The 27,750-nt window shown below is 39.4% G+C and overlaps 1 protein-coding gene across 2 annotated transcripts; it reads left to right on the plus strand.

Annotated features, from left to right (window-relative positions):
• The first annotated feature begins 1,438 nt into the window (after positions 1-1,438).
• cbln4 (cerebellin 4 precursor) lies at positions 1,439-8,506 on the plus strand. Of its 2 annotated transcripts, XM_071902640.1 has the most exons (4): positions 1,439-1,454; positions 6,011-6,285; positions 7,763-7,879; positions 8,309-8,506. In XM_071902640.1, exons 2-4 carry the CDS (start codon positions 6,019-6,021, stop codon positions 8,504-8,506), a joined length of 582 nt encoding a protein of 193 aa, XP_071758741.1. In that variant the 5' UTR covers positions 1,439-1,454; positions 6,011-6,018. The 2 variants fall into 2 exon arrangements, with proteins under 2 accessions (XP_071758741.1, XP_071758740.1); XM_071902639.1 differs by lacking the exon at positions 1,439-1,454 and having other exon boundaries at positions 5,989-6,285.
• Positions 8,507-27,750: the final 19,244 nt, after the last annotated feature.

The raw sequence follows: 27,750 nt of genomic DNA on the forward strand, positions 1-27,750 counted from the left end.
TAAAGCTGCTAGCACCTGTTTTTACCTTTACTTCACCCACAGAAAAGATGCTTTTCTGACCAAAAGGTTTTCATCTGTAAGACTTCTTAATGTTTCACTAAGCCAGTGCTTTTGAACAGCCTCGGCTCACCGCATAGAGCTCACTGCACATTTCATAGAGGTTGCCTGAAGTTTAGAGGCATGAGCTGCGGTTGGAAGTGGTTTGATTCCCTGGCAGATGGACTGAATGACTATTACTTTCACCACTTTTAGCAGCTCTTGAGCAAGGCACCTAACACCCAACTGTTCCAGTGGAGAGGCTCATTTCCCAACAGTAGGTGTTTAAAGTGGGCAGTATGCTGTAGGAACAAATTTTGGCAGGTTTTTACAAACAAAAGCATACCTTTGCGGAAGAAACAAAGCCTCCCATTGGCCTCACACTCAGTGTGCACAGGCTTGGTGGCCAAACTAGTTGAATTCTTCACACACCAGCCCCAACTGCGTGACGGTCTGCAACTGGTCTAAAATATCACTTGTTTGCTTGTGTTGCCTTGGTGGACAAGCTTCTCCTTTTCCTCTTCCGGTTCATTGCCTTTGTTTACATCTCCATGCTAACTTCTTATCCTAAACTCGCTGTCTTGCCTCCTGGTTTGATTTAGCAGACGAACATCTCCTTTTTCTTATTTCCTTTTTTTGTGCAAGATATAATAAAATGGCTTCTAAATCCTCACATTCCCTCAGCCACAGAGGTCGCTCTTTCACCGCAGTCATGGTTGTTGTTTTCTGAGTTTTGGTCATCACTATTTCCGGTTTCCCCGGGTTACAGCTGCCTCTTTAATCTTCATGCTCCCCCAGTGACCGAGAGTGTAAGTCAACAAACAAAACAAAGCCGCAGTTAATATACACAAATTTGTTCAGTAGAGTTTCTATTTCAGGCAGGTTTGACTTCAGTGTATGTATACCGCTTCCTTAACTGTGAGCATGTGCGGCCTTGCTGGCAGTAGGGAAAATAAAAAAGAATATAAAAGTAAAGCTGCCGGCAAATTCCAAAAGCTCCATCCTTGGTTCCACCTACACTGCTGCACTGCACTTTAAATTTCAATCATGTGTAAAGAACCGATGTTGGTATTACTGTACCACTTAATGGTGGAAATGTTAGGCTGAAATGTAAGAACAGTGGCCTGCGAAGCACAGGATCATTTCTGTTGACTCAGTGGAAGCTCAGATGGTGATATTGATTTGAGGACAGATATACGCCTGATAGATTTTCTTTGATTCAAATCCAGTTGATCTCTCCTCAGACAAATGTTAAGAAATCAGTGTGTTGGATAGCAGCCATTAGCAGCCATTGATTTCGTAAGTTCTTATCTCTGATTGCCTCTGGCCTATTGCCTTTTTAAATGCTTTTAAGAGTATAACACAACAGCGCAGTATCTCAGTAGTACTTTTAGGTTTGATTAGTGTACAACTATGCAGTGACTGTATAAAAACTAGCCTGTACCTATTTGAAGATTAACAAAGGCGCTCATTGACAGGGATATCCAGCATGGTCGGTGTGTTGTACGCAGAATACATACTCTCTTTTTCTTTTTGACTCCACTACTAATTAAATTCCTCAGAGACTTTTTCTTTTTATCAAGAACCAGTGGCAGGTCTGACTTTTTTTTTTAACTCATTTTTGAGTCGCCCTATTCGGATGACAAAACGACTCGGTTCCCCTATAGAATGCATTTGTTTAAGAGGGTGTAATTGCCGGAGGGAGCCGGTAGAATATTAATGTGATTTGCCTCCAATCTGAAAGTCAGTTTAAGTAATTTGGAGACATCTTTTCACCTGGAGGGGGGGCTTGGCAGCGCCTCCCAAGAAGGATTCAGAGACTGCAGTACACACAAATCCTTCACCGCGCTGATGGGCGTAAGTTATTTGTCCTCTAATGGCTGTTCTCAGTCACAGTGTTTGCAAAAGGAATGGAATTAGTGCATGTCAACACAGCCTGACACAGTGAGCTGGAGAGGTGTTACGTCTCAAAGTGGGGTCCGGGGACACCTAGGGGTCCTTGAAGGGATTCCAGGGGGTCCCCAGCAAAAGGAGGAATAGTTTATTCTCACAATGATTTAATTCACTAGAAGTCATCCCAGTGAGAGAATGTAAAGGAATGCCGATTATAATCCAAGGTTTCACTCTCACCGCTATTATCTTATACAGTGTAGACAGTTTCATATCTATATATAGTCTTCCAATAGGGATCTCAGGGATGAAATTGAAAAAAATGGGGGTATGTGGGCTAATTTGTGTTTATTTGAAAATGTCTGAGAACACCTGCCGTGGAGGACACATTGTGATATCTTGGTGCAATTTATATTGGAACTACTGACCTTGTAGGCCATTGAAGTGGGTCATTTACAGCCACACACACACACACACACACACACACACACACACACACACACACACACACACACATTCACTGTCTTTACCTTGATTCTTTGCTGATATTTAGTGTCAACAAAAATACAATTGGGCAGATTCGATTTTGCAATGCAAGCTGCAGTTGCGAGTGACAGAATTCTTGAAGGGTCACATATTGAAAAATGAGGAATATATATATATATATATATATTTTTACCATTACTTCATTCACAAGTTGCATGGTGGAAGATTGCGTCCAGAGTAAATATCTTTAATAGATCGACTGTCTCCAGGATCATTTCTGCACCTCTTGACATTAATAGGCAAAGCTGTGACCTGCGCTGCAAAATAAGACTTGAAACTATCAACATCCTGGTGTTGAAGCTGAAAGGTTCTCAGAACAACAACAGAGTTTCTCTGGCCGGATACATGGCGGTCCTCCTCAAATAAAAGTTTGAAAACTTCTGCGGTTAGCTTCTCATGTGTAAATTTTCCAAGGAAATGCTTTTTGGAAGATTACAAGCCATTGCCTCTCAGCTCTGAAATTTCTATTGCCATGGAAACATATTGACAATGCATGACATTAGACAGCGAACCATTTGTCAGAGCTGGGTGAGGACTCAAATCTCAAAAAATGGCAGCTATTCAGGCTGGAATGGTGATATCCGAAGATTGTCTCCCATTTAGAGATGGATTGACGTCCAAAACAACATACTGTCTGACAAATGAAGGCAGATCTGTATATGTGCATTCAAGGATCTCAAAAATATGAATCCACATAGCAAAGATTTCATTCATCTTCTAGCTTTGGCTATATTAAGGTGAATGGCTGTCTTGACAAACCATACAGCTTAGCATAGATGCATTTGTACTTTTAAAAAATATAGATATTTTCTAGGTTAGAATAATGATTGATACTGACTATATCGTATGAAAAAGAAAAAAATTCTATTGATAAAAAACAGTAAGATTTTATTTGCAAGAGTAAAACCTGCATAAAATGATCATGACATGATTCATGACACATTTGTGAATTATTTGTGAAACATTTAAAATAGTTTCACTGTGCATTCTCCTACTACATTGTTCCTACACACTTTGATCCTTAAGTTCTATTCATCAGGAAAAAAAATCCTAAGGGACAATTAACGCTGAAATATGTTTCACAAAGAATTGCTTGCACCTCGTCACCTCCAACTAAAACCTGTTTCACACCAATGTGACAGCCTTTCTTAAAAAATCTTGTGCAATGCAACGTTTTAAAAAACTCTGCATAACTTAACCAGTTCTGATGTTTGAGTGTCTGATTAAGTTGGTATTTATTTTATTGTCATGCAGTTTTTTTTATGCACAAAAAAAAGGTGTGAAATGGCCTCAAATCTGGTCGTCTGCTCAGAGTTGCTCAATTTTGTACTCTGCTCCAAATGCTTGTGATCTTGTCTGCTCTGTAATTGAAAGATTGGGGGTGAGATCACAACAGAGTCATAACAGCACCAGGCGTCTCTGTGTGGCACTGTAACAGACCAGAATGCTGTTGGGTTGTACTTTGACACAAACTATCCTTCTGTGACAAAACAGCATGCCCTGTTTTGAAAATATTTTTAAATCTACAACACATTCACCATTAAGTATATTGGCACAGGCTGAGTTTGTCTGTCAGCTCCATTTGGTTGGCGGTAGCTCAGATGTGATTTTCAGGTTTCAGGCTTATCTCAGTTTAACATGAATAAGATATGGCGATACACTTTACAAAGCCAACAACAAAAGTTTTTTTAGCTTCCAATTTTCCAATATTTTAGCTTTTATAGTAAATAAAGAGGTGGTGGTGCAGGGGAATGAGAAGGTTTGGAGTTTTGAGTTTGGGCCTATTTCTGATTCTCGGACATACAGTTGGTTTGGAGATTTGGGGTTCACAAAGTAAAAAACTTCACCTACGAATACATCATCTATGGATTTCATATGGAAAGGCTTGATTCTTGCTGCAGTATGGGGCAAGGGCTGGTCCAGATTTTAAAAAAGTGAGGGATGGAGCCAGACCATGTAACACTTTGTAAGTCAGAGGAAGGACTTTAAAATTGATCCGCTGTTTTATGGGGAGCCTGTAATGACACAAGGACAGAAGTCAGATGTGCTCTGATCTTTAAGTTCTTGTCAATATTCGGGCAAGAGAGTTTGGGATGTCTTGTCGATTTAATGCAGCACTAGTACAACTAGACAAATCCAGCAGAGCAATTGATTCTGGATGTGATAAATGCATGAGCCAAACATCCTATATTGACAAGAAGCTTTTCATTTTGCGTTAAGTGAAAAAGTGGCTGCTTTGGAGATTTTTGCCAGATGTTTTCCTGACCTTTGAGGAAAATATAAAGGGACTAAATAATAAATAATCAAGGGACTATATAATGATCTATTTTCAGGGTGATATTAATGAATTTAAAGTGAATCTTTTGAACTAAGAACAATCATTTCTGTTTTGTCTGCATGAGAAAAGGTTATTTGCCATCCAGTCACTGAGGCAGGCATTGAGGACAGACATCCGAGGTCCTGCTGACAGGCAGAGTTGTGTGTCTCGTGTGTGTGTGTCAACGTAAAGACTGATACTGTCACTACAGATGATGTCACCCATCAGAGGCATATAAAGAGTGACGGGCCCATCGCTGACCCCTGCGGAACACCATAGGACCATGGATCTGTCAGGAGTGAGTCAAACCATACCTGACTGAACATGTATTTGATTTCCAAGCCTGTGCTGTAGGCTACATGATTCACTGTATCAAAAGCAGCGGTTAAATCACGAGGGTGGGTAGGGAGTTCTTATAGAAGTTAATTAAAACCGTACACAAGGGCAGTCTCAGTGCTTTAATGATGTCTATGGCCAGATTACGTGGTGTCATTCCGAAACTGAGAAATCTGAAAAGTGACTGGCGACAGTCTTCTTTGGATTCTAGATGTTGATCTTGACGCGAGGAATTGGCAATCGGAACCATCCGCTGTCTATCCGCTGTGCGCGCTCTTTCTGTTCAGAAGTCATGTCATGAACACAGCGAATTAATGAATGTATGGGCTAACCCGAAGCTATGGTAAAGGAAATTTGAGGAATGTAAGCCTTGAACAAATTACACGGGGACAGTTAATTAGAAGTTCTGCCACATGCACGTGCGTAAAGTGGAACTGTGCGCACTACGCAGCACATCACCGCGGGGAACAGCCGTCCGTCAGACGCGTTATTTGGAGTCGGAGAGAGGGCTATGGACGATTTATCGACAAGAGCAAACAGTATTGCCTCGCATCTCTCAGACTGGAACCACCTGCCCTTAACCATTTCATACTTTTGTCTCGTTCAAGAGCCTGAAATAAAATGTAAGTGAAAATGAGACGCATAGACAACAGTCGGTGGTCACTCTCTTCCCCAGTTATCTGCATTTGAAGATTTAGACTTAATAAGGATTCTTCTTGTCGATGTCTCACTCGGATATGGCATATTGCTGGATCCAATAAGAGAATTTCACAGCGTCAGACGCGTCTGCGGTGGGGGAGACCAGTGGAGGGACTCGGAAACTTGGTGCGGAGACGGTCTCTCTCTCTTTTTTTTTTAAAGAAATGGTGCTGCTACTGCTGTTAGAGAAAGCCATGGTTAACTCCCTCATACTGGTGCTCGGCTGGACTGTGATCTGTGAGGTCGTGAGAGCTCAGAATGACACGGAGCCGATTGTCCTGGAGGGCAAATGTCTTGTGGTTTGCGACTCCAACCCGACCACGGACTGGAAGGGCTCGTCCTCTCCGCTCGGCATCTCGGTGCGCGCCGCCAACTCCAAGGTGGCTTTCTCTGCAGTCCGGAGCAACAACCATGAACCATCGGAGATGAGCAACAAAACAAGAATCATCTACTTCGACCAAGTAAGAGAATTGTATTGAATATTAATATCAATCAGCAAATGTCCCAAAGTTGGTATAAAACAGCAGTTTGCAGGTAAGGTTGGCGTTCATTCTTCCTATGTGATGCCAAAACTGCAACAATTTATAATTTACCATTCTACTGGATTTTAGCTGATTATTTATTTATTTTTAATTGTGCCCTTCCTCTAGTTCTGTTTTGAGGTCTCATGCAGAACATTAAAGTGGCATTGCAGTTGTAAGTGCAGCTGTTTGTTGCCCTGCACCAGAGTTTAGTTTGAAGAAGGTTGGAAGAGGTTTGGATGTGACTGGGTTATCTTTGAGGGCCGGGCATCCTGCAGAACCCGCACACACACTCACACATTCACCTTAACATACCCCACTTTTGTCGTGCGCACGCACACACACACACACACACACACACACACACACACACACACACGTTTCATTTGTCATGCAATAATGAACAGTATTTGCAATACTATTGAACTCATCCCCTGCCCTCTCAGTCAGGCTGTATTGGTAGATCACCTCTAGTTGCTGCTATTGTGTAGAGTGCATAATAATACTGCTATGAAAAGAAAATATGAAAACAAAGCCTGCTTGTCAAAGGTCACAGCAGAGCCCACAAGGATGCCGTGACTTTTTACAGGTGGAATTCAAGTGTTTCAGATTCTGCGAGTACTGAGAAGAGCTTTTACTATCTCCTTGACCCAGTGAAGTTCATTTCTGTATCCAATAACATTATCATTATACTGTTACACTATACTACACTAAAACTCCTTTCAGTGACACTCATGAGACATAGTAAATGCTATATATTTTGTGAATGAGATATTTAGGGTGAGTAATGTTTAACATGAGTCAAAAGAAGAAATACTAATTGATTTATTCATCAAATCTATTGACATATTCATTACAGTAGGTCATTCTGATCTACTGCATCAGTAGAAGGGGATTTAAAGCAATAAGCTGTTTGTTCTTTACAGGCAGCAGAGGTGGCAGCACTCTTTCTATCACAACATGGGTTACTGACAATGCAGAGGGTGGGATCGTTTTCTTCATTGTTTTGCCCCAAACTTTGAATTTAAGTCTAACAATGGACTGGATTTAATTTCTCATCTCATTTTTATTAACAAGCATCGTTTTCTTTGGGTGGAACAGAAAGTTAAATCACTCAAGCTCTTGGGTTGCAGGGTTTTGCCAATGGCAAATGCTGGTTTAGGTCCACTGAGAAGAAATGAGTCAAGGTTCAGTTGAATGTTTTTTGAAGTATGTCACCCTCAGTTTGTGTCTGATAGGGGGAGCCCAGTAGCCAAAATAGTGAATACTGTATGCATGGCTGATTTCTTATTTACATATTTCATCCCAAAGCCCTATTGAAGTTATAGCCTTTGTTGAAGTGGTGGCTACTTTTCATGAATGTAAATAGGGCAAATGACTGTCAAAATGTGTCATTTTTGTTCTTCTTTTCTTATAGGTCCTTGTGAACATAGGAAACTACTTCACATTTGAATCCGTTTTTTTGTCACCAAGAAAAGGAATCTACAGTTTTAACTTCCACGTCATTAAAGTGTACCAGAGCCAAACCATACAGGTATCATTTTATCTATTTCTCACAGCTGTACAGTTGACTCAATAAGCATATTTTGGTACCTTACTAATTGGCTTATTGATGAAAACAGTCGCCAGTGGGGCTCTTTAAAGTGACCCCACCCCTCACACTGCATCACTTCTTCTTGCCTCTGCTCACACAAGAATGAGAAGAAATGCTTTAAGCATCGTAGAAGAGGCAGACCAATCTGAGACGCCTTTCCCTTTCACTTTACATAGTCCTAAAAAAGGAATAATTATTAGCTGTAGGGATAATTTGACACTATTTTATGTGCATGGAAGATAAAGTTTAGATGTCATAGCAGATAAGAAGTAGAATCTGCTTGTGTGGATTTAAAGCATACCCATTAAATGTCTCATCTATTCCTCTTCCCTTGCCTTTGCTAATTGTTATTTCTGTTGGCTTGTCTAGGTGAACTTGATGTTGAATGGGAAACCAGTCATCTCTGCCTTTGCGGGCGACAAAGATGTGACTCGTGAGGCGGCCACCAATGGAGTTCTGCTCTATCTAGAAAAAGAGGACAAAGTCTACCTAAAACTGGAGAAGGGAAACCTAGTTGGTGGATGGCAATACTCAACATTTTCTGGCTTTCTTGTTTTCCCTCTGTAAAAAAAAAAGAAAAATGAAAAAAAAAGAAGAAGATTATGTGCTTACTGACTTTTTCACAATGTGTTGTCACTGTATAATCAAAACATTGCTGCATCAGTTGGATCTTGCCAAATGATTGGGAAAGGTGGATGGCGATGGATCACAACAGAGTGAGGAAATAAGACTTTGGAAAATGTTCACATTCTCTGGAAATGCTGAGTCCCCTCCCAGATGAAAAAGACTTGAAGTGTTCCCTATCGCTGTGTTCCTGTCACTCAAGCAGTCTTGGAGAGGAACACTAAAACATCCCAAAAGTACTTTTTTTTTTTTCAAATGCCGACTTCTCGGAATATGTTTAGCATACTGATAGCAGCTTTTCACGACAACTGTTGCATTCGAGTACATGTGCCCTTTGGGTGTATCTATCCTTGTGTAACTTGAGTGGCGTCTCATCACCAAAGTTTTCACATAGCTAAAGAAGTGTCTTTTTTCGGGAGCTAATCATTCCAGGCCAAGCGTTTAGTGATAACCAAGAACCATTGTAATGAAACTAGGTGGATGGAACTGACTCAGTTGACTCTGATATAAAGAGGGATTAAGGATAGGTACTGAGAGAGAAAGCCTGCTTGCAAAACTTGTCTGGTAACGTTGGGAGAGTTGGTGGCAGATTTCATCATGGTTCCTAGAATTTAAACCCACTGCTAGCCAGATGCTGGTAATTTGATTTTGATAAATGGTGCACTGCAACAAATCTCCATCTTAACAAGTCATTTAGTCTATCACTGAGTCCTAAAATCGTAATTTTCTTAAAACAAGTGAAAAAAATCTACCGGTGGCGTTAGATCATTTCACTTGTTTCCAATTCAAATGAACTTGTTTCAAGAATTTTTTAGAATCAAGTTTTATTTTCTTGATAGTAGTGCAGCGATCTGCCTTTTTCTGACTTGTTTCAAGATATTGACACTCATTTCTAGAAAATCCCTAGAACAGTGAAACTGCATTGGAAACAAGTGGAGTTATCTCACCTCATTAGCTGAATTTTCTCTTATTTTAAGAAAAAATAAGATTTGAAGGTTGAATATGAGACTAAATAAATAAACTTGTCAAGATGGACGTTTTTTGCAGTGTGGTCAGTTTACCTTTGTGTATTCACAATAGAACCGGATTATATTTGTGGATTTTACAAATCAACTCATGGTTTATGGACCTTAATATAGTTTAATGGCCGTCTGAGAAGCTTAATCAGGAAACACGCTGATAATAAACAGATTACAGTCACCGTCTGTGAGCATGAATGGCGTCCACTGGGCTGACTGAGATAACTGACTAATTAATGAATTCAGATGCTACATTCACATTGCTACTCTTAAGCTCACTGTGCACATACAGTATATGACAGGTCTCCTCCTCATGTCTACAGCAGAGTTATTGTTGGCCTTACTGCAGTATGCTGCTAGTGCAATGTGCAGCTGCATTGTTAAACTCAAGCTGGAATCTGAAGTCTTGCTGAGGCTTTTCAGGAAAGCTTATTCAAATGATCATTTCACACTAAAATGATAACCTGATGAAAGTACCTTCATCAGCATGAAACTCCTTGAGATATTTGGTGTGTTCACTCTCACTGATCTAAAGACCTGATTTGGCATTTTGGGTTGCAAAATTGATGTTGCTACATGTTGTTTGCTGATATTGTTTGCCAGTGAATGACAAATTGCCCGTGGCATTTCTGTCATTTTTTTTGTAACCGGTAAAAACTCGCAGTATTTTCTGAGAAGTTGAGAAAGAAAGTGATTTTTCAATTTCCCTGTGTGCATCATTTGACAAAGATAGGAATGATGACAGTGTGCATATGAAAATTTTTTATTTGATACAGCTCAAAAAGCATCCGAGTGTATTTCAGCTACAGTTATGTCGCGCCTTTATACTTTGTGCGGCTGCCCACAGGTTCAAGGGAACTGGACTGAATGTTTTCCCCTGATATTAATATTGTAGAAATATTCATTCACAAAGCTCTGATTAACTTTAGAACACAAGTATGGCGGCTTTTATCAAATCACCCCCCTTTTGGCTTTGTTTATGTTTATGTCATTAGACTGAAGAAATATATACAGTATATATATATATTGTGTGTTCACATTGATTGACTCAGAACACACTGCTGGCACACAATGACAGTATATGACAGATGAACATGGAATTTAGATGTATTTTACAGTAGCAAAAAGTTTACATTTGTATTATTTATAAACAATATAGCACAATTAAGATATAATTTTGAATTAGGGTGCAGTCTGAAATTACTAAAAGATTATTTTTCATCACCCTATTCTACAAGAATCTATGTTTTATATATATACATAAATATATACAGTATATATACAGATATATACATTATTTAGTCCACAAAATCCCAGAATGGGGCTTTCACACATTTTAAGTATATTTTTGAATGTAGTGCTGTTATATTTTTCAACAGTATCGAGTCGGTCATAATTTTCAATACTTGAGTTGGAACAGAGCCAGTAGTGGCAGACATTCCTACTCCATACTTGCTGATTTATTTATTTATTTATTTATTTATTTATTAGTTTATTTAGTTGTCACGTGAGTTTCAAAGAATATACTGTCATGAAGTGACAATCCACTTTGTTTCAGATCTATACAGCATATATTAGGAATAATTGGGAATGTGTTATAAGTTATATCCTATTTCCAAATGCTGCTTTACTCATGGTGAATTTCATATAATTTCATATAATAGATTTTATAAATCATAGTCATCCCATACATAACTTTAAGTTTGGTACTCAAGGCATTTGCCTTGTTTTCTCAGCTGATCATGTAGCGTACATTCCCCTTAAAGAACACAGTTGACCATACAGTGGCTTCCTGGTCCACTGTCTGTAGACATACTGTACTGTGTGTCATTATAAGATGGCATGTTATTTCCTTTGTTGAGGGATATGAGACATTTAAGTAGCCTTCAGGAAAAATCACCTCAACGATATTAATAAACATTTGATGTCATATTTTCCCCTAGGGGATCAATAAAGTGCATCCTTATCCTTATATTTACTCTTAAAATCTTATTTTTCTTGAAACGGGTAAAAAATTCTTCCAATGGGAGGAGATGATTCTACTGGTTTATAGTGCAGTTTCTCTTGTTTCAGGATTTTTCCTAAAATAATATGTTGAAACAAGGCAGAATGAGTCACATTGCTCCTCTAGTATCAAGAAAATGACACTTGATTCAAGAAAATTCTTGACACAAGTTGCATTTGCCTGAAATTGTCACACTCCACTGGAATTCTTTCTCCTTTATGAAAAATAATATTTTAAGAATCGATGCTAGATGAAATGACTTTTAAGGATTAGTGTTTGTTTACAGTGTTTTGCAGTGAGTATGTTTTTTTTAGCCTTCCCCCACCACCAACATGTAGTCTCCATAGTCTGTTTTTGTGTTTTCAGCTTGGCGGTGAGGTGAAATCCCATTTTATACCCTCCTATCCCAACATTCTCATCCAAGAAATTGAAATCCATTATTTCCTTTGGCCTCTCTCTGCCTTCCTGCAAAACAACCAGTGAAGAGTAGATGTGGTGCTCCAGCAAAGCTCCTATATCAGACTATATAGCAGGCTTTATGACTATAAAGCTCAGCCTCTGTGGAAATTGCTACAATGTACTAACATTATATCCACATCCACGATTCATCATAGGACAAAAAGACCTTAAATATGAGTCTAAAGCCGATTTTGGGTTGATTTTTCTTCTTTGCAGGGGAGAGAAATTCCATGTAGTATTTCAAATGCACAGAGTGGTGTAAATATAAAGTGAACATTAAATGTTTACAGTTGTATGTTGTGATTCCCAAATGATGTGAACATTGAGTTATTTCAAGTATGATGAGGAGGATGATGATTTTCATTGAATTTCCATCAAACCATGTTTTGGGCGTTGATCATTTACAAAAATGCTCAAATCTGTTTCAATTCAGAGGGCAAGTTGTGAGCAAACAGTTTGAGCTAATGGTGTATAACACAGCTGATCATTGGTTATCCATGAAGTTTTATCACCACTGTGAATCCTATGCTTTTATCCTTTAAAATTGTTTGGAAATTATGACCATACAGAATAGAATCGTAATATTATAACATGGTTATATAACTCAATAATTTGGCATGCAGCAGCCTTATTGATTTCTGACCAGTCTTAAGGATTGATAGAAGACATACTGTGGTGGTACAATTACATGAATAACTTCAGACATGTTTCGGAAACTTTAAATAAAACAAGACGTGCAATTCATGCGATAAATAAGTGTTACATGGTACCATTCATGGACCAATAGAGGTTTCCAATGGCTTTTTACTCAACATGTTGTATTTGTTTGGAATTAAACCTGCGGTAAATGTGTTGAATCCTGCTTTCTGATGTTCTGTGATATCCTAGGAAAGTTAATATTACTCTATGCTAATGAATCTCACCCTGAAATCACGTAGGCGATTATCTGCCACTGCAGCAAGATTTGTGTTTCCAGGTGTGTGCCGACTGTCAGTTAGGCTGTTTATGAGATAAGAGAGATACACTCAGAAACTCATTTAAAATACTGCATATCTCTCTTTACACGCCGTAGATTAGACGCCAAACTGAAGGTCATCCAAAAAAAAAAAAAAAATGCACACCCTTTGGTCTCATTACTGTTGCGAAGCCCTGGGACGAAACTCTTCTCTTACTTTTTGGCAGAAAGAAGACTTCTGATGCAGTGTGAGTTCCTACTGTCCTCAAAGCTACAGTATATCGTGGAAGCTATGCTGCGTTGAATTTCAAACTTCACTCTGACCTTTCTGCTGACGCTTTGGAGGACAATATCGAGGCGTGATTGAACATATGGGCCGTAAATGGGGTAGCATTTTAGGCTGAGTGTTTTCCGTCATTTGCTTTGAGATATGCGGTGTATTGTTCACTTTGATTGCATCCTGTGGGGCCCATAACCCCTGAACTGCATCATGACTCACCGTTAATCCAAACAAAACAAAAAAAATAAGCCTGTTGTTTGAACAGAAGAAAAGTTCCTCCCAGGCTCGGTTAAAGGTGTCCACGATGCGAATGCAAATTGTTAACACATATTACTTTGCATGAGCGTGTGCAATATTACACTGTGGATTTGCACAGGCTTTTATCCTGTGAAGTGGATACTGCACACAGTATCATGTACCTCTACTCAAAGGCAGTGTTATTTGACGACATGCAGGCATGATATATAGCATTACAAACAGTCGTATTGGTGTGAAGCTTTCATGTAAGCTGCTAGAAAATCTGTGTTTTTTCCGCCAAGTGTATGCACTACACCACAGTGAAAGTGCTGACATTGAGAAAATCTCTCTCTGTGCTTTGAATTACCATATTCTGTACAGTATATTTTTTATGCTTGGATATTTTGTCCTTACATCTGCGTAATTAACAATAATTAGCGTGTTCATAGGGACTCACACCTAGGCGCCTTTATAACAAATGAAACCCTTCACATCTATTTAATTTCAAACGTATCCCTCTTCCAGTTTGATAAGACAAAGCTCACTGCTGCATGTGCTTTTCTGATCAGAGAGATTTAAGCCTTGAAATGTATTTAATGTTCACTTGTTAACAGGGAGAGTTTTACTTTCTCTCTTCTTACATTTTCAAACAGAAAGATTGAGTCCAAAAAGGACAATGCCGATAGTGTTTTTAAAAAAGTGTTAATTCCTCATAATCCTTTTTGCTCGCATGACTGGAGGCATCAGTTCTAGGATAAGTAAACACACTTTGCAGATAAGACAGCTACGCACTTTCAGAGAGCGAAAGACGGAGTCAAGAGGTGCATGACCGTAAATGTGGGACTATTCATTAAATCCATTCACTCTGGGTGAACTAACACTCTGCAGCCATAAGGCCCTGCAGACAGTAGGGGCAGGAAAAAGTAGTTAAATCATCCACCGATCTGTCTCTCTGTCCTACTCCCTGTCTCGAAAAAAGAAATAAGACACGTCGAGCCGATTCAGAAGAGAAAGGATGAAAGTTTCTGAATTTTTCCAAATAAGCACTCCAGCGCCGCTCTCCAATAAACATTCAGCTTGCAGCAGCCAGCCTTCAAGCGTTCATTGCCAGCGAGGGTGCCAGGCCACTTGTGGGCTTTGAAGTCTTTGATTTCCCCCTTACTCAAGTAAAGACGCGCCACCAAGGCGGCGCCACACAGCTGTTGTTATGGCACCAACCTGTGGGCTACCTGACTGGAGTGAAGATGCCTCATTACACTTGAGACAAGCACAACTCAAATGGACGGAGAATGGCTCATCATCACAGTTTGATATAGTTTTATCCTAACTATAACCCGCTGACCTACCTACGTTGGTGAAGTGCAACTTCACAACTGGGTTCTTCAGTTTGTCCCTGTGGAAAAACTCTAATAGGTGCGATGCTTTTTTCAGTGTGGAACCCTGTTTTTTCAACATTTTGTGCCCACGGTTGTCACTTGAATCCTTTACACAAAAGGAATAGGAAATGATAAAGGTATGGCAAGAATCTCTTGTGGCAGCTGTTTTTTTAATACATGGAACAATGACAATAATGGACTATAATAACATGTTATTAACTCCATATTCTGATGAATTGATCAAAGCACATTTTCAAGGCTTTCTGGTGAATAGCTTGTCCTCTTACTCATTTTTGAAGGGGGATCATCCAGATAGAAGAAGTGGGAAAAGGTTTATTTGAAAATTCTCAATGAGACCTTTGTGATTTCTCAAAATACAAGAAAACAAACGCTGCAGGCATATCATATAACTCAGAGCCTGTTGGAAACCCATTTTAATGTAAAACAATGCATACCATAGTTTCTTAATTACGCTGTACATGACAGGAAATGAAATTTGTTAGAGCTTCAACTGCTGTAAGTACAGTAGAGAGCAGTAAAATATCTCGCAGTTATCATTCTGGATGATTATATCACTTACTGTAATCTAATCTTCTTTGTCTATTACCTCTGGAAGAACTGGGCTTCAAGTACATTTTCATCGGAGAGCGGTTCGGTGTAATTTTCAAGTCTATTTGTGCTCTGATTACAGTACTTTTAATAGAAGGATTTCCAACTGTATGAACTGCTAAAGGTCTTGTGTGCCATGGAGTTGGCCATTTTCTTTTGTCCTTTGTCTCTGACAGCTCCTACCTTAAAAAATGTGGGCCTTTCTATCAAAACCTGTTTGGAATTTAATGTTGTTTCATTTTCCAGACAACTCTCATTAGCTCTTCAATGCTTCCTCTTTAATGCTTGTACATTATTCATTTCCTAATTCAGACCATTGGTCATTAAATAATAACATGTTTTGCTTCACAGTAATCCAGAAAATAAGATATGCATGAAAGCATGTGTCCAACTTTAGATTTGATTGAGTTCCAAACAATTTCATGAGCATTAAACAAGACTGCTGTGAAATTCCTACTTTCACACAGCACACATAGGCAGAATATGTGAGTACTGTATGCAAATTAGCTTGGAACAGAATTGCTGATTTGTTGGGCTTAAGGATTGCAAAACCACGTTTGCATGCAGTGCAGTTCTTCAGAGCACCTCTGTGGCTGCGACATGCCTCATTCTGATTTCTGAATAGTAAATGAAAAGCTCATTTGGTGAGACTCGGAGGCTGGGGTTAGGGTTGGGGGGCTGCTCAGGGTAACTCAAAGTCACAGTATATGATGAGATTTCAGTCGGTTCATTACTCACATTGCTACCTTTGTATTTCAGGCAGCTGTCAATATCCAGGGGGACTGGCTACTGGGTGGAGGAAGCAAGATATTTTTGGGAAAGCATTTCTTAGGAACAGAACAGCTATTAGAATAGAAGAGCTATATGTCCCAAACTAATACGTCCATCAATTCCAGGCAGAGCTTACAGATCTACATCTATTTGTGTCTGTATAAGTAATGTCTGTATAATAATGGTATAATTTGAATAGTCAATGAGCACAGCATATGCAGAACATTTTAGCATACAGTGCATTATTCCCATGCTTTGCTGTTCACTGTCCCTTTGCACAGAACACTGCACTTTTAGCTCTGCTCAGTCTTGTCATGTGTTTCCAACAGTTGCACTACTCCATATCTAAGATATGAGACATATTTGGGCAGTCATAGGCTTTCCATCATATTATTTTACATCTGAGAAATAAGATGATGATATACTTCACTTGTCAAAAGTTTTTTTTAGATAATATTTCTAAATTTTTGTAGCACAATTTAGATTTACAGGTAATTTCACAATAAGCCAGCAAAGAAATCAGTGGAGTGGAGGATCTGTGGAAAAGCAGCCCCAGTCATCTTCCACATGACTTCATCCAAAAAACATCTTTTGATGATATTAACCGCACATGACATCCAAAGCTCTCAGGATACTGTAGTGTTCCTTTGAATGCATTTGCGAGCGAGATGAGTTGTATTATCTAAGGAAAAGAGCTCTATGCTAATGGTAATGTGGACGGTATGATGAAGAGGAATTGCCATTGTCTCATCATCTGTCTCCTGTGAAACCAAGGAGCGAGGGGGGGAAGGGACTACTTACTGGCATGGCAGCTCAAGAATGACTCGAATCAAAAGTGCATTAGTGGCTTTGATGGACAATAAGCATGTAAGTTGTGATGGGGTATGAAAATATAAAGTATCTGCCAACCAGAAAAGACGGACCGATATACAGACAGTCTGAAGATGGATGTAGATGCCAATAGCAATGGTATCAACCCATGACCTTTAAGACTTTCCTGCAGCTAAACAGAGTACAGCTGAGTGGATCACACGTCTGTGGTCTAATATTGTACATAACTGTTCCAACCTACTGTATATTCTTTCATGGTGTCCTCATATCGCCCCATATATCACTGATAATTTAATACATACCATTACCGACCAGCAAAAATGAGCCATATTTACACCTTTGAAAATTGAATCTGTATTTCTCTCTTTTACAGCCTTATATGTCTCTGATTTAAGACGGTGTCTCATTCCTAGCGGCAACGCGCTGACTTGCGTCTCTGCAGCAGGTGCTTGACATGATGAGCTAAGAACATCCAGACGCATTAAGTACAGTGACAACGCTTGTTGAACTCGTTCAACTTCAGCTGATTGCAGTAATCAAATAGAAATCAGAAGTAACTGTATAATTTCAAACACATCACATGATACATTATAGTGGTGGGTTTTAGATGGAACATACTCAGAGAAAATAACTATAATACAAGTGTCACTGCATGGCACATAATTAGTGTTCTTCTGCAGTATTATCATGGAACCGTTTACTTATGAACTTTTGTCAGTTGCACATGTTTTACTTTAATATTGTGGTACTATATAATATGTTTTTATGGATTAGATAGTTAAACTAGAATACATTGTTTTGGTAGATCTGGATAGCAAATGTTTTGACTTAAAGGTGTTATGAGTAGCATTTTGTGTTTCTCAAAAAAAAGAGATTTCCCATAAACCCTGTTACCTCCTGTCACAAAGAAAATGTCGCCACTTGTCCCTCCTCCCCTTCCCTGGAGCCAATAACAGCCTGATAACAGCCAATATCCATTCAGAGGAGGTAAGCTAACGTGAAGCTGAAACTATGCGGTTAGACAGTTGAATTGGAATAAAATTGTGTAGCGTACTTGAAAAATAAAACAGTTTCTGCTTTGTGCCATGAAGGTAAAACACAAGGTAAAGCTCAGTGGGCAGGTAGAGGCTACCAACCATCTCAGCAATGCTCTTGTTTGTTCACGGTAATATCACAAAATAGTGTGGTAATGGTTTATTGATGGTAAAATGCTACATGCTGCACCTTTCAAATGACTGATTATTTGAACTCATAAAAAGCATATCACCTTTACTCCCACGACACTGATGTTTGTATGGCAATCAACAGACATCAAAGTCATGCACGCCAATTCACTGACTCTGTTATTTAGTCTCAGACCAAATAAATATCTTTGCTTTGATAAAGAGGGATCACTCGAAACGGAGAGTGCTCTTCAAGTATATTTTTGGTGCATTTAACTACATGTTTTACTTTACTACTGTGGTATTATACAGAAACAAAGTTCAGATGGGTCAGCGTGTATTTCTGAATGATGCGAATACCAATTTTAGAGTATTGAACCAACAGTACAACGAAACATCTGAGACTTTCACTTCAGTGTGCAAAGGAAGGTCTAATCTGAAGGAAATGCTTTTAAGTACGCTTTTGATGTGAATAATGTTTGAATGATGGAAACAGATTACTCACTGCAAGTATCTACACTTGTGTTTGAGTGCTCAAAGTGCTTCTTAATCACTCAGAAAATTCAATGAAAAGAAGTTCAGAACCAGTCATATGTTGAATTACATTAACATTTCTCAAATCAAGCAATTAATAAATCATTTTTCCCCAGGTGGTAAAAAAGCAGAATTCAATCAAGCAAGAGAACTCGAGTACTGTACGTTGAAATGAATGTCATTTGATCTATAGAAGTGTATAACACAAGGATACAGGTTTGGTTTTCTAAATTTTTGATTTGACTCATATACTTTCCCCTCATATATTGCTTTGAATTGAATTTTAAATGGAAATACCCTTTTTTTTTTGCACACGGTTTTTGTTGTTTTGTTTGAGCTTATTTGTCAGCCAGAGGATATCTCAGTGCCTCAAAGAGCAAAGTCCTGCTCTACAAAATGCTCGATCCAAAAGGACACTGAACCATTAAAGCACTTCCACTCCCTTTTTTGTGCCAGCAACCTTCAACCTCTCTGCTCACACCAGTAATAGCTTAAATCTTCTCAAAAAGAGCACAGCTCTTACTCAGCTCTTTTTGTGCTTTGCTCCAGTATCGATCTGCACTACTACTGTTGCTGCTGTATCTTTCATAACGAACGTCCTCATAGAGAGAAACTTTTCCAGGTTGACCCAACATGGAAAAACAAGGCATACTGTAGAATTTATTTTTCAACGATTAGATATTCACAGCTTTAAACCTTTCCAATTATCAGAATCTGCATTTCTGTCTCACCATATCTCACAATATCTGTGGGATATGTACCATATGTATCATAATGTGACATTAATTAAGCTTTCAATATGTATGCAAGTGAATGGAGATTCATAAAAAAGCATGAACGGTTCCCTAGAGCACCTGATCTTAGTGGTTGACTGCTCAATTCATTTAGAGGTGTGCATGCTAAATCTTTAACCAAAGGGAAACATCACGTAACTTTTTGTGAGGATGTGAATAATTATTTAGAAACACTCTTCGTCGCTACTGCAAACCATTATCGAGATGTTCACCAGGCGTGTCCCAACAATGAATTCCCTGAATTAGGCGGGTTTTCTCATCATGCCCACAGCGTTGCCACATTAATATTTCCCTCCATTCATGAGAGCATCACAATCTAAAACACCCTTGGGACGACTATCCAAAGCGTTGCCCGGATGGCTCTCATAATAGACTATTATGCATCTGTAATTTGGGAAATAAGTTTGCTGTGTCTTTCCCTCACCTGTTTAGGGTTAGAGCAACCTTGCTCTTGGCATGACATGCGCTGAATTAACAATGTGAGTAAACAAATTGTGGGGCTAAACAAGGAATACACTTGATGGCACCTCCTCTCCCTACAGTACAAATCTACTGCACAGCACAGAAACCATGTAATGCACTGTGTGTATACAGTATACTCTATCTAGCAGGGTGATCGACCTTCAACCCTCCCAAATACAATTACATTGTATGTGTCTGGCAGAATAGACCCAAGAACACGGAAGGCTCCACCAGGCTGGAAGTGTCCTTGTACAAGACTGAGTCCTAATACCTGACCCTGAGCTCTTACTGCCTTGTGGAGTGGACAAACAGAAAGAGAACTTCCCCACAGGGACCAATAAAGCATCACATTGTTATTATTATTATAATCTGCATTCCAAGTTGGATGCAACTCACACAATACAAAACATAACGTCACTTACACATGGATTGTTTGTAAAGGCTAGTGTCTTGGGTTTCAGTGGTAGAGCTGCAGGATGAAGTTGTGACTGAACAGAAAACATGAGAGGCTTCTTTTATGTCTATTATGTGCGGGACTATCAATCGGTCTGTGCAACCAATATTCGCACTAATCATGATAATCATGGTCTTGAAGGAGCATCTTGTGTTACACAACAACAGGACAATATTAGGAAAATGGGTGAAGAATCAACAGCAGAAACTGCTGGCCTGCTGTACGGAGCAGCATACAGTCCTTTAGGCCTGTTATGACAGTGAAAACTGTTATTTACTGTACTGTTGAGAGTTCATTTTCTTGTGGCTTTCCGCTGGGATATTTATGAAGCCAGATAAGGGTGTGTGTTGGTTTCACACTACCTCCCCGAATGATTTTTTGCATATTTCCATTTTCATTTCATAACTGAAACACTGATCAAGATCATTGAAAACAACTGAAATATATTCAAGACGCTTTGCCTCACTACTTTTATCCTGCTGAATGAGACATTTTGATGCTGCGCCTCCTAAATTTCTGTTTTGCCCCGAGACAGCTATTTATGAGGCTATTTAGCAGCACTACTACAGTGATGAAGAGTACTTTTGAGATTATATCTGATATATATTTGTATTGTGTTGCTCTCAGTAAATAATTATAGGCTTTTATGCTTAACTCTTTTATTGATTATATTGTTTTCATTTTAGCAAAATAGTCCAATAATACTTCTAATCCTCACTAAATTCCCAAGCACCGCAAGCTATAAGATATATTAGATTATATTACATGGCTCAACACTGTTATTCCAGTTTATGAACTGTAAATAACATCACTCTGACATGCAAACGTGACTCTAGAGCAAATTTAGCATGTAACCATGGTCCTGACACCGTAGTTTGTGTGTTTGTCCCTGAGGAGGATATGTGATGGATAATGCTTCAGCCCCTCAGGCCGTCATGTTTTGGTCACATCAGCTTTTCCATAGTCATGAATCTGTTGATGGGAGGAATAACAGCACAGGAACCCTGCTGTGTGGGGGGGTTATAAAAAGCTGTTAGAGAGGGACATTTTATGGTGACTTGGCAGGAATCACAATCACTGTTCAGCAACAATTACGTCTCCTGAGGAGGAGAATGTCCACATTCAGAGCGGCTTGGCCGGGACTCGACTGCCAAACCTCGGAGACGGTACGCACCGGCAGATCCAAAGCAGACTGCTCCGTGCAGCACACAGATTAGCAAATATCCATCTGTCTGTGTCCTCTGTAGCCGGTGTCCAAGCCGCTGAGCCATGTTGTCTTTGGGTAATAATGATGTATTTTTCACCTCAAAGCACCGGCGGGTGCAACTTCAAGGTGTGCGGCCTGGTCAGAGTCTGTCACTGCCGGTACGGCGGTTCAGCTGTACAATGCGGGACGCAGACAGAGGCAGTGCCAGTAAATGAAGGATGAAGGTTTGTCTAGTAGTATGTGTGCGAGTGTGACTGTGTGTCTGTGTGTGGGTGGATGGATGGGTGGGCTTTCACCCTGTTGGAGAGGATGAGTTATTGCTGTGATTTGAAGACACAATTTCTACCATCCAGGATTGCTTCACTTGCAGAGTCTACCAGTGTTACACTTCTGAAAATCATCATGCTTGTGTTGCCCTATCACATTAGTGTATCACTTATTGTGTAATTATACAGTAATTACCACAATAACACCACTTTTTTCTGATTTGTATTCAACAATTATAGTGTAGGAAGAAAAGGAAACCCATTCATAGAGTGAAATAAAACTGACTTAGAGATGCAAACATATTGTAGTTATTTTAGTTAGTACAATGTTATAACACAAGCCAAATAAGGCATTAATGTACAATGAGACACAAAATTATGAATGTGATGCGTACATACTAACGCTTTCAACAATACGTATTAAGACCTTGGGTTGATTGTGTCATTTAATTGCCTTACAAGTGTTTTTATTTCCTTATACCCTCTAAGAGGGGGTGGTATCTCCAAAGGGCTGGAGAGAGAACAATCTGTCTCCTCGTAAGCATATTCAATTCTCCCAAGATCCGTCACTGTCTATTGTTATTATTAGTTTTGGCATAAAAAACTAATTTAGAAATCAGAGTCAGATAATTAAAAATCCGACTAAATCCATTCCCACAGGACTCAGAGCATCACATGGCTGAGGCGGCTGCCAAGCCAGCCAGGGAGCTGAGAGACTGCAGGCAGGATGCATTTCATTTTCTGTGGAGCTAACCTTGTAAATGCCTGGTTGATCTCTGTCTATCACTGGGAGACTCGCAGGTCACACTATCCCAATACATCTAAACCACATTCCATCTATCTATCTATCTATCTATCTATCTATCTATCTATCTATCTATCTATCTAGTGTTTTCTATGTGCTTTGTATTCTGCCCAATCTTCCCCAGCTCATGCATGTGTTCCCCTGTCTCCACTGTGTGTGACTGTTTGCTGCACTGTGCTGTAGTGTGTCTTTCTTTTCTTAATTGACTGAGCGGGGTGAGTAATGTACTCCACTGTATGTACACCAGGCACATACATCGAATCTTTGATCTGCCTTTGTGGGCGTTGTGTTGTAAGCCGTGTTAGATACAGTAAGTAATGTTTATCCAGAGAGCTGCATTTTAAAGAAACATACTGTACGGTGCTTTTCTTTCTGAGCTGCTATGCCAATGATTCATTGTGAGAGAAATCCATTTTGGCCCTCTGTGCGAGGAGTGAGAATCTAACCCAAAATGATCCTCTGAGACGCTTGAATTGTGGCGGCCACAACAGAATGTTTATAAATATCATGTACCTTTGTCAGCCTGTCAAAACATTAATACCCCTGAGAAATTGCTTCATGAAAAATGTAAGTTGTTTCTCTGTCTAGGCCTATTAAATCTCCTATTAAGCTTCCAAAGCCAGTCAATACCCTGTCTGAACCATTTGATTCACTTTAGAGATCACATCTCACCTTGCACATATTCCAGTCATACTGTGTTTTCTTCTGCGGCTCAGCGCAGACAGTGCCACCCAACTGAGGAGAACTCTAATAAAAACACAGCTTTCAACTGAAGACAGGTTTTTAGATTTAAAAACATCCCACTGTGCTCTCTAGTAGACAATAATTTACCAAATGACAACATCGCAGACAATAACAGCTTTAATTTGACATCTTAATAGCCTTTATATAATATGCATCAGGAGCAATACAATTTGCAGGACCTGATATTGATCATACAAGTAAATTGACTGAAATGAAGACAAGAGGTTGGGCTGCAGGGAAAGAATGAAGCCTTTGTGTTACAGGAAGGTTATACTAAGGTCACGATCTGCTGTTATAGCATGTCCATTACCTGCTGAATGCAAACAGGAATGCTGCTTACGAATACACAATAGCATCCATCTGACAACTGTCACCCATACTGTAGAGTTATATAACAGATGGCTACAAGCACTGTATAATTGGGAGACTGCAGTGTATCCTCACAGTCTTTTCCTCTTGGAGAAATTGAAGTCCATAGCAGGGGTCTATTTCTCTTGCTGGAAGCACAAATCTCATCACCCCAGACTGAGACATTATCCTTTCTTCCTTCCAATACTGTGACACGTGCTTGATATCCTCACTCCGGCACAACTTAATCCATGACTCATTGAATGTGCATGTGATAAAGCACTCTCTTCCAACTTCCCTGTCAAACCGTGACTTTGCCAGGCTTTTGAGTCTAGCAGCGGTCAATAAAAGCTGGATTTTAATGCTTTCTGCGGGCCATTTGTGATAGGGATATTTTCTTCATTTCATTCTTACCCCTGGTCACTCAGAGGTATGATGAAATTATTTATTTTATATTTATTATTAATAATGAACGATGGGTGGTACACTATCCAAAATGCAGCGGCTCTTGACTTCTGCTTGTCCAATGTTGTTAGTTATAGGTTTTCACTTTAAACATGGTGTAGTTTTATTCTAAAATATGCAAAAATTGATACTGTCATTGAGATCTGACTCTCTTAGTTCATTATCCTATAATATGGCAAAATCAGCTGAAGCACAGTGTGCCATAACTGGAACACACTGTGATTATTATAGTGTTGTACTTTGGAATGCAAGCATTGCAGGGAACACGGCATCAAGCCTAAAACCTGAAAAAAAAAATTGATTGTCCCATATTTCCCCTAATTACAACAGCTGTGATCAATTTTTTGGTTGTTGTTGTGTCCAATTACTTCCTTGACCAAATCCCCACAGTCCTCTTGCACCGGAGCTGGAACTCAGCAAACGAGCTGCTGCTTAATACTGTCTGGAACATTTATCCACAATGCAGAGGTTCGGCTTGGTGTAAACATATTTAATACCAACTCATTAGTTATATCTAATCCTGCATTTTCCTATAATTTAACTTTCAATCTTGAATGATAATGAGACACTAATTATGGTTCCATACACGTCGCACAATGTTGTAGCTGTAAGCTATAATTTAAAGGATCCAGTTAGCGGATCTCCCTCGTTTCATATATTTTACCTGTTAGTGTCGCAGAGTGTGCACTGTGGTCTAATATTCTGCTCTTACAGAAAAACATATTTATCATTCTTGAACCATGCAGCGAATAATTGACCAATTATTCAGAAAAAGGAAGTGCAGATTCTGCATAATGTCAAGTTCCTAAAATGTGGCAAATTGACAGTGCTGGATAAGCTATCCATTTATGCAGATACTTGGCATGCCTTTGTTACCTGTGATTTAATATCTAAAGTAATTGGCCAGGTGTTGTCTTCCGCAGTGAAGTTCAAGTGCACAGCCAAAAGTAACTTCCCGTGGTGCAACAAAGAAGATGAAAAGTGATTATGCAAGGCTGTAGTGAATAGCCTATGATGATGTATGATCCAAACAAATCTACCTCTGGCTCGGAGACAACGGCACATAGGCGACTAGGATGCTGATGTAATTAATCTCTATAATCTTCTCCTACTCAATAAGGCTGCTAATATGGAAAAAATATCCTGTCTGAATGAGGGGAGACCTGCATACGCACAGCGAATGTTTACAATGTTGATTACTTGTTTCCTTATTACTTTGAAAGGGAATTTGTCTAAGTCATCAAAGTTATAGCCTTAAGATATATGAAGTCTATTGGAATGATAAGCTGGACGGATTCGATCCTGATCCAAGACAGATTGATAAGATACAGCAAAAAAACACCTTATGGTGAGAATCCATGCGCACAGGAATGCACAAGATAATCCCCAAACACGCACACACACACACACACACACACACACACCACCCCATCCCACCCCAAAAACACTGGACAAAGAGTGCCTCACTTTTTCCAATTGGAGTTCTTCAGCTCATCCTTTGATGAAAGTCTGCCTTTTTCATTGATCTCATGCGTTATCTCAAATTGGGAAAAACTCTGGTCTTTGAAAGCCAATATCAACGGATGGATGAAAAATCCCACTGAGTTTTGTTACGTACACAAAAAAAAATCAGGGGGCACGTCGGACTTAAAACCTTTCTGTGAAGCCAGTGGGCTGCTAATGACATTCACTAGGTCTGTCATCATCATACTAATACACCCATTAGTCTCTCAGCTGTTTTTATGCATGAAAAATACAATCATTATGTTGTGGTATGAGTCATCCTCATACCTGCAACAGCATGTGACTATCATTACAATATATAAATACACGTGTGCTTAGTTTTGTGAGCCTCTTTTTAGAGTTTTTCATGCAGTACACCTAAAAATATGGCGATTGACCCATCAGCAGTGCTTGTGTATGAGAGGAATTACAAACAAGCTGTCATTACCTTGAGGCCAATTGCAACTGTGAGTGGATGACGACAGGTTGGCCGGCATTAAGGCTCAGCTTCCTCTGGCTAGTTCAACACCTGCTGGCTGGCCACCAGCCTAATTTCTTTCTGACAGCCACAGCAGGAATGATTGATGCCTGGATGCTTCTGATGGGGCGCGCGTCTCGGTGCCAAGCTGCACTATCCGTACAGTACTCGCTGTTGAAACTCATTTTAGGCCACACCTGTCATTGTCTACACTGGTTGCTTGAAGTTTTTCCTCACACACTCTAAAGATAAGGAGCCTCTGTGTGGTGCTGATAATGTTTTGGAAATTGTAATCACCTTTAGGGGATTTCTGAGGCAATGTAGATTAGGAAATCTGTAAATCTACATTCTTTAGCTTATGGTGCAAAATCCTCGTGGTGCAATATTAGGCTGTGTGGATGTAAAAATAGGTTTGCAATGAAAATATATGGCTGGCAGTGGTTGCTGGGAAAATTCTTGTCTACATTGTTTCAGAAATATTAGTCAAGCATCACAGTAAAAGAGTTATTCCCATAGCCTTTTCACCTCTATTCTGTCATGTCCCTCTTCACATAGCTGACATGACAAGACCACCAACATAGAAACATTTAAGCTGTTTCTGTATTGTTTGGCGCTGATAATCTCAGTCTTCGCCTTGCGTACGATGACCTGAATGCACTGCAGTACACTGAACTCTTTATCCTTTTTTTATGCCAACCACACACACACACACACACACACCTACACACACACACACACACACATGCACGCACGCACGCACGCACGCACACACACACGGCTCTTTTAGCTCCAAAGAATTTTAAACCTCCCAATGTCCTGATACTATTGCATTTTTCATTGGTATTTTAAGCAAAGAGTTGTAAGGTCTTAGAAGTCAGCTGGCATTAATTCCTCTGAGGCAGAGGGATTCAGCTTTTCCCTGGAAAGAAGCTTAAAAGAAAGTTCTGGTACTTCCAAATGACTAAATATCTCCCTTTTCACATACATTTCTATATTTCTTAGTGGACAGGAGAACAATAGATAATTGAATGTGAATATTGTTTATTCTGTTTAATGCCCGATAATTTATTTCACAAATTATTCTAAGATTTATTTTTCTTGGTGTACATCCATACATATCTTATAAATTAACTTGACAAACAGGTGAAATGGAACAACTGCCTTACTGATCTCCATAGTTTTTTTTTTTGGCAATGAACTGTAAGGAGTGTAGGTGTGTGCATAATACATCAAGGCAAGAGGAAATACAAGGAAAGTGAGATCTTTCATGCTGCTTTGTGGAAAAAAATGAAATGAGTGACCATTTACCACACAACTGAAAGGTGTTTGCATAAAATGAGAGATTTGAATTAAGTGAAATATTCATAGTGTGCTATACAGTTGAGGTTGTATCAGGTGCAGAGGTCTACAGTCCATTTTACA

Source organism: Centroberyx gerrardi, chromosome 14, assembly GCF_048128805.1.
Source record: "Centroberyx gerrardi isolate f3 chromosome 14, fCenGer3.hap1.cur.20231027, whole genome shotgun sequence".
Taxonomy (NCBI): domain Eukaryota; kingdom Metazoa; phylum Chordata; class Actinopteri; order Beryciformes; family Berycidae; genus Centroberyx; species Centroberyx gerrardi.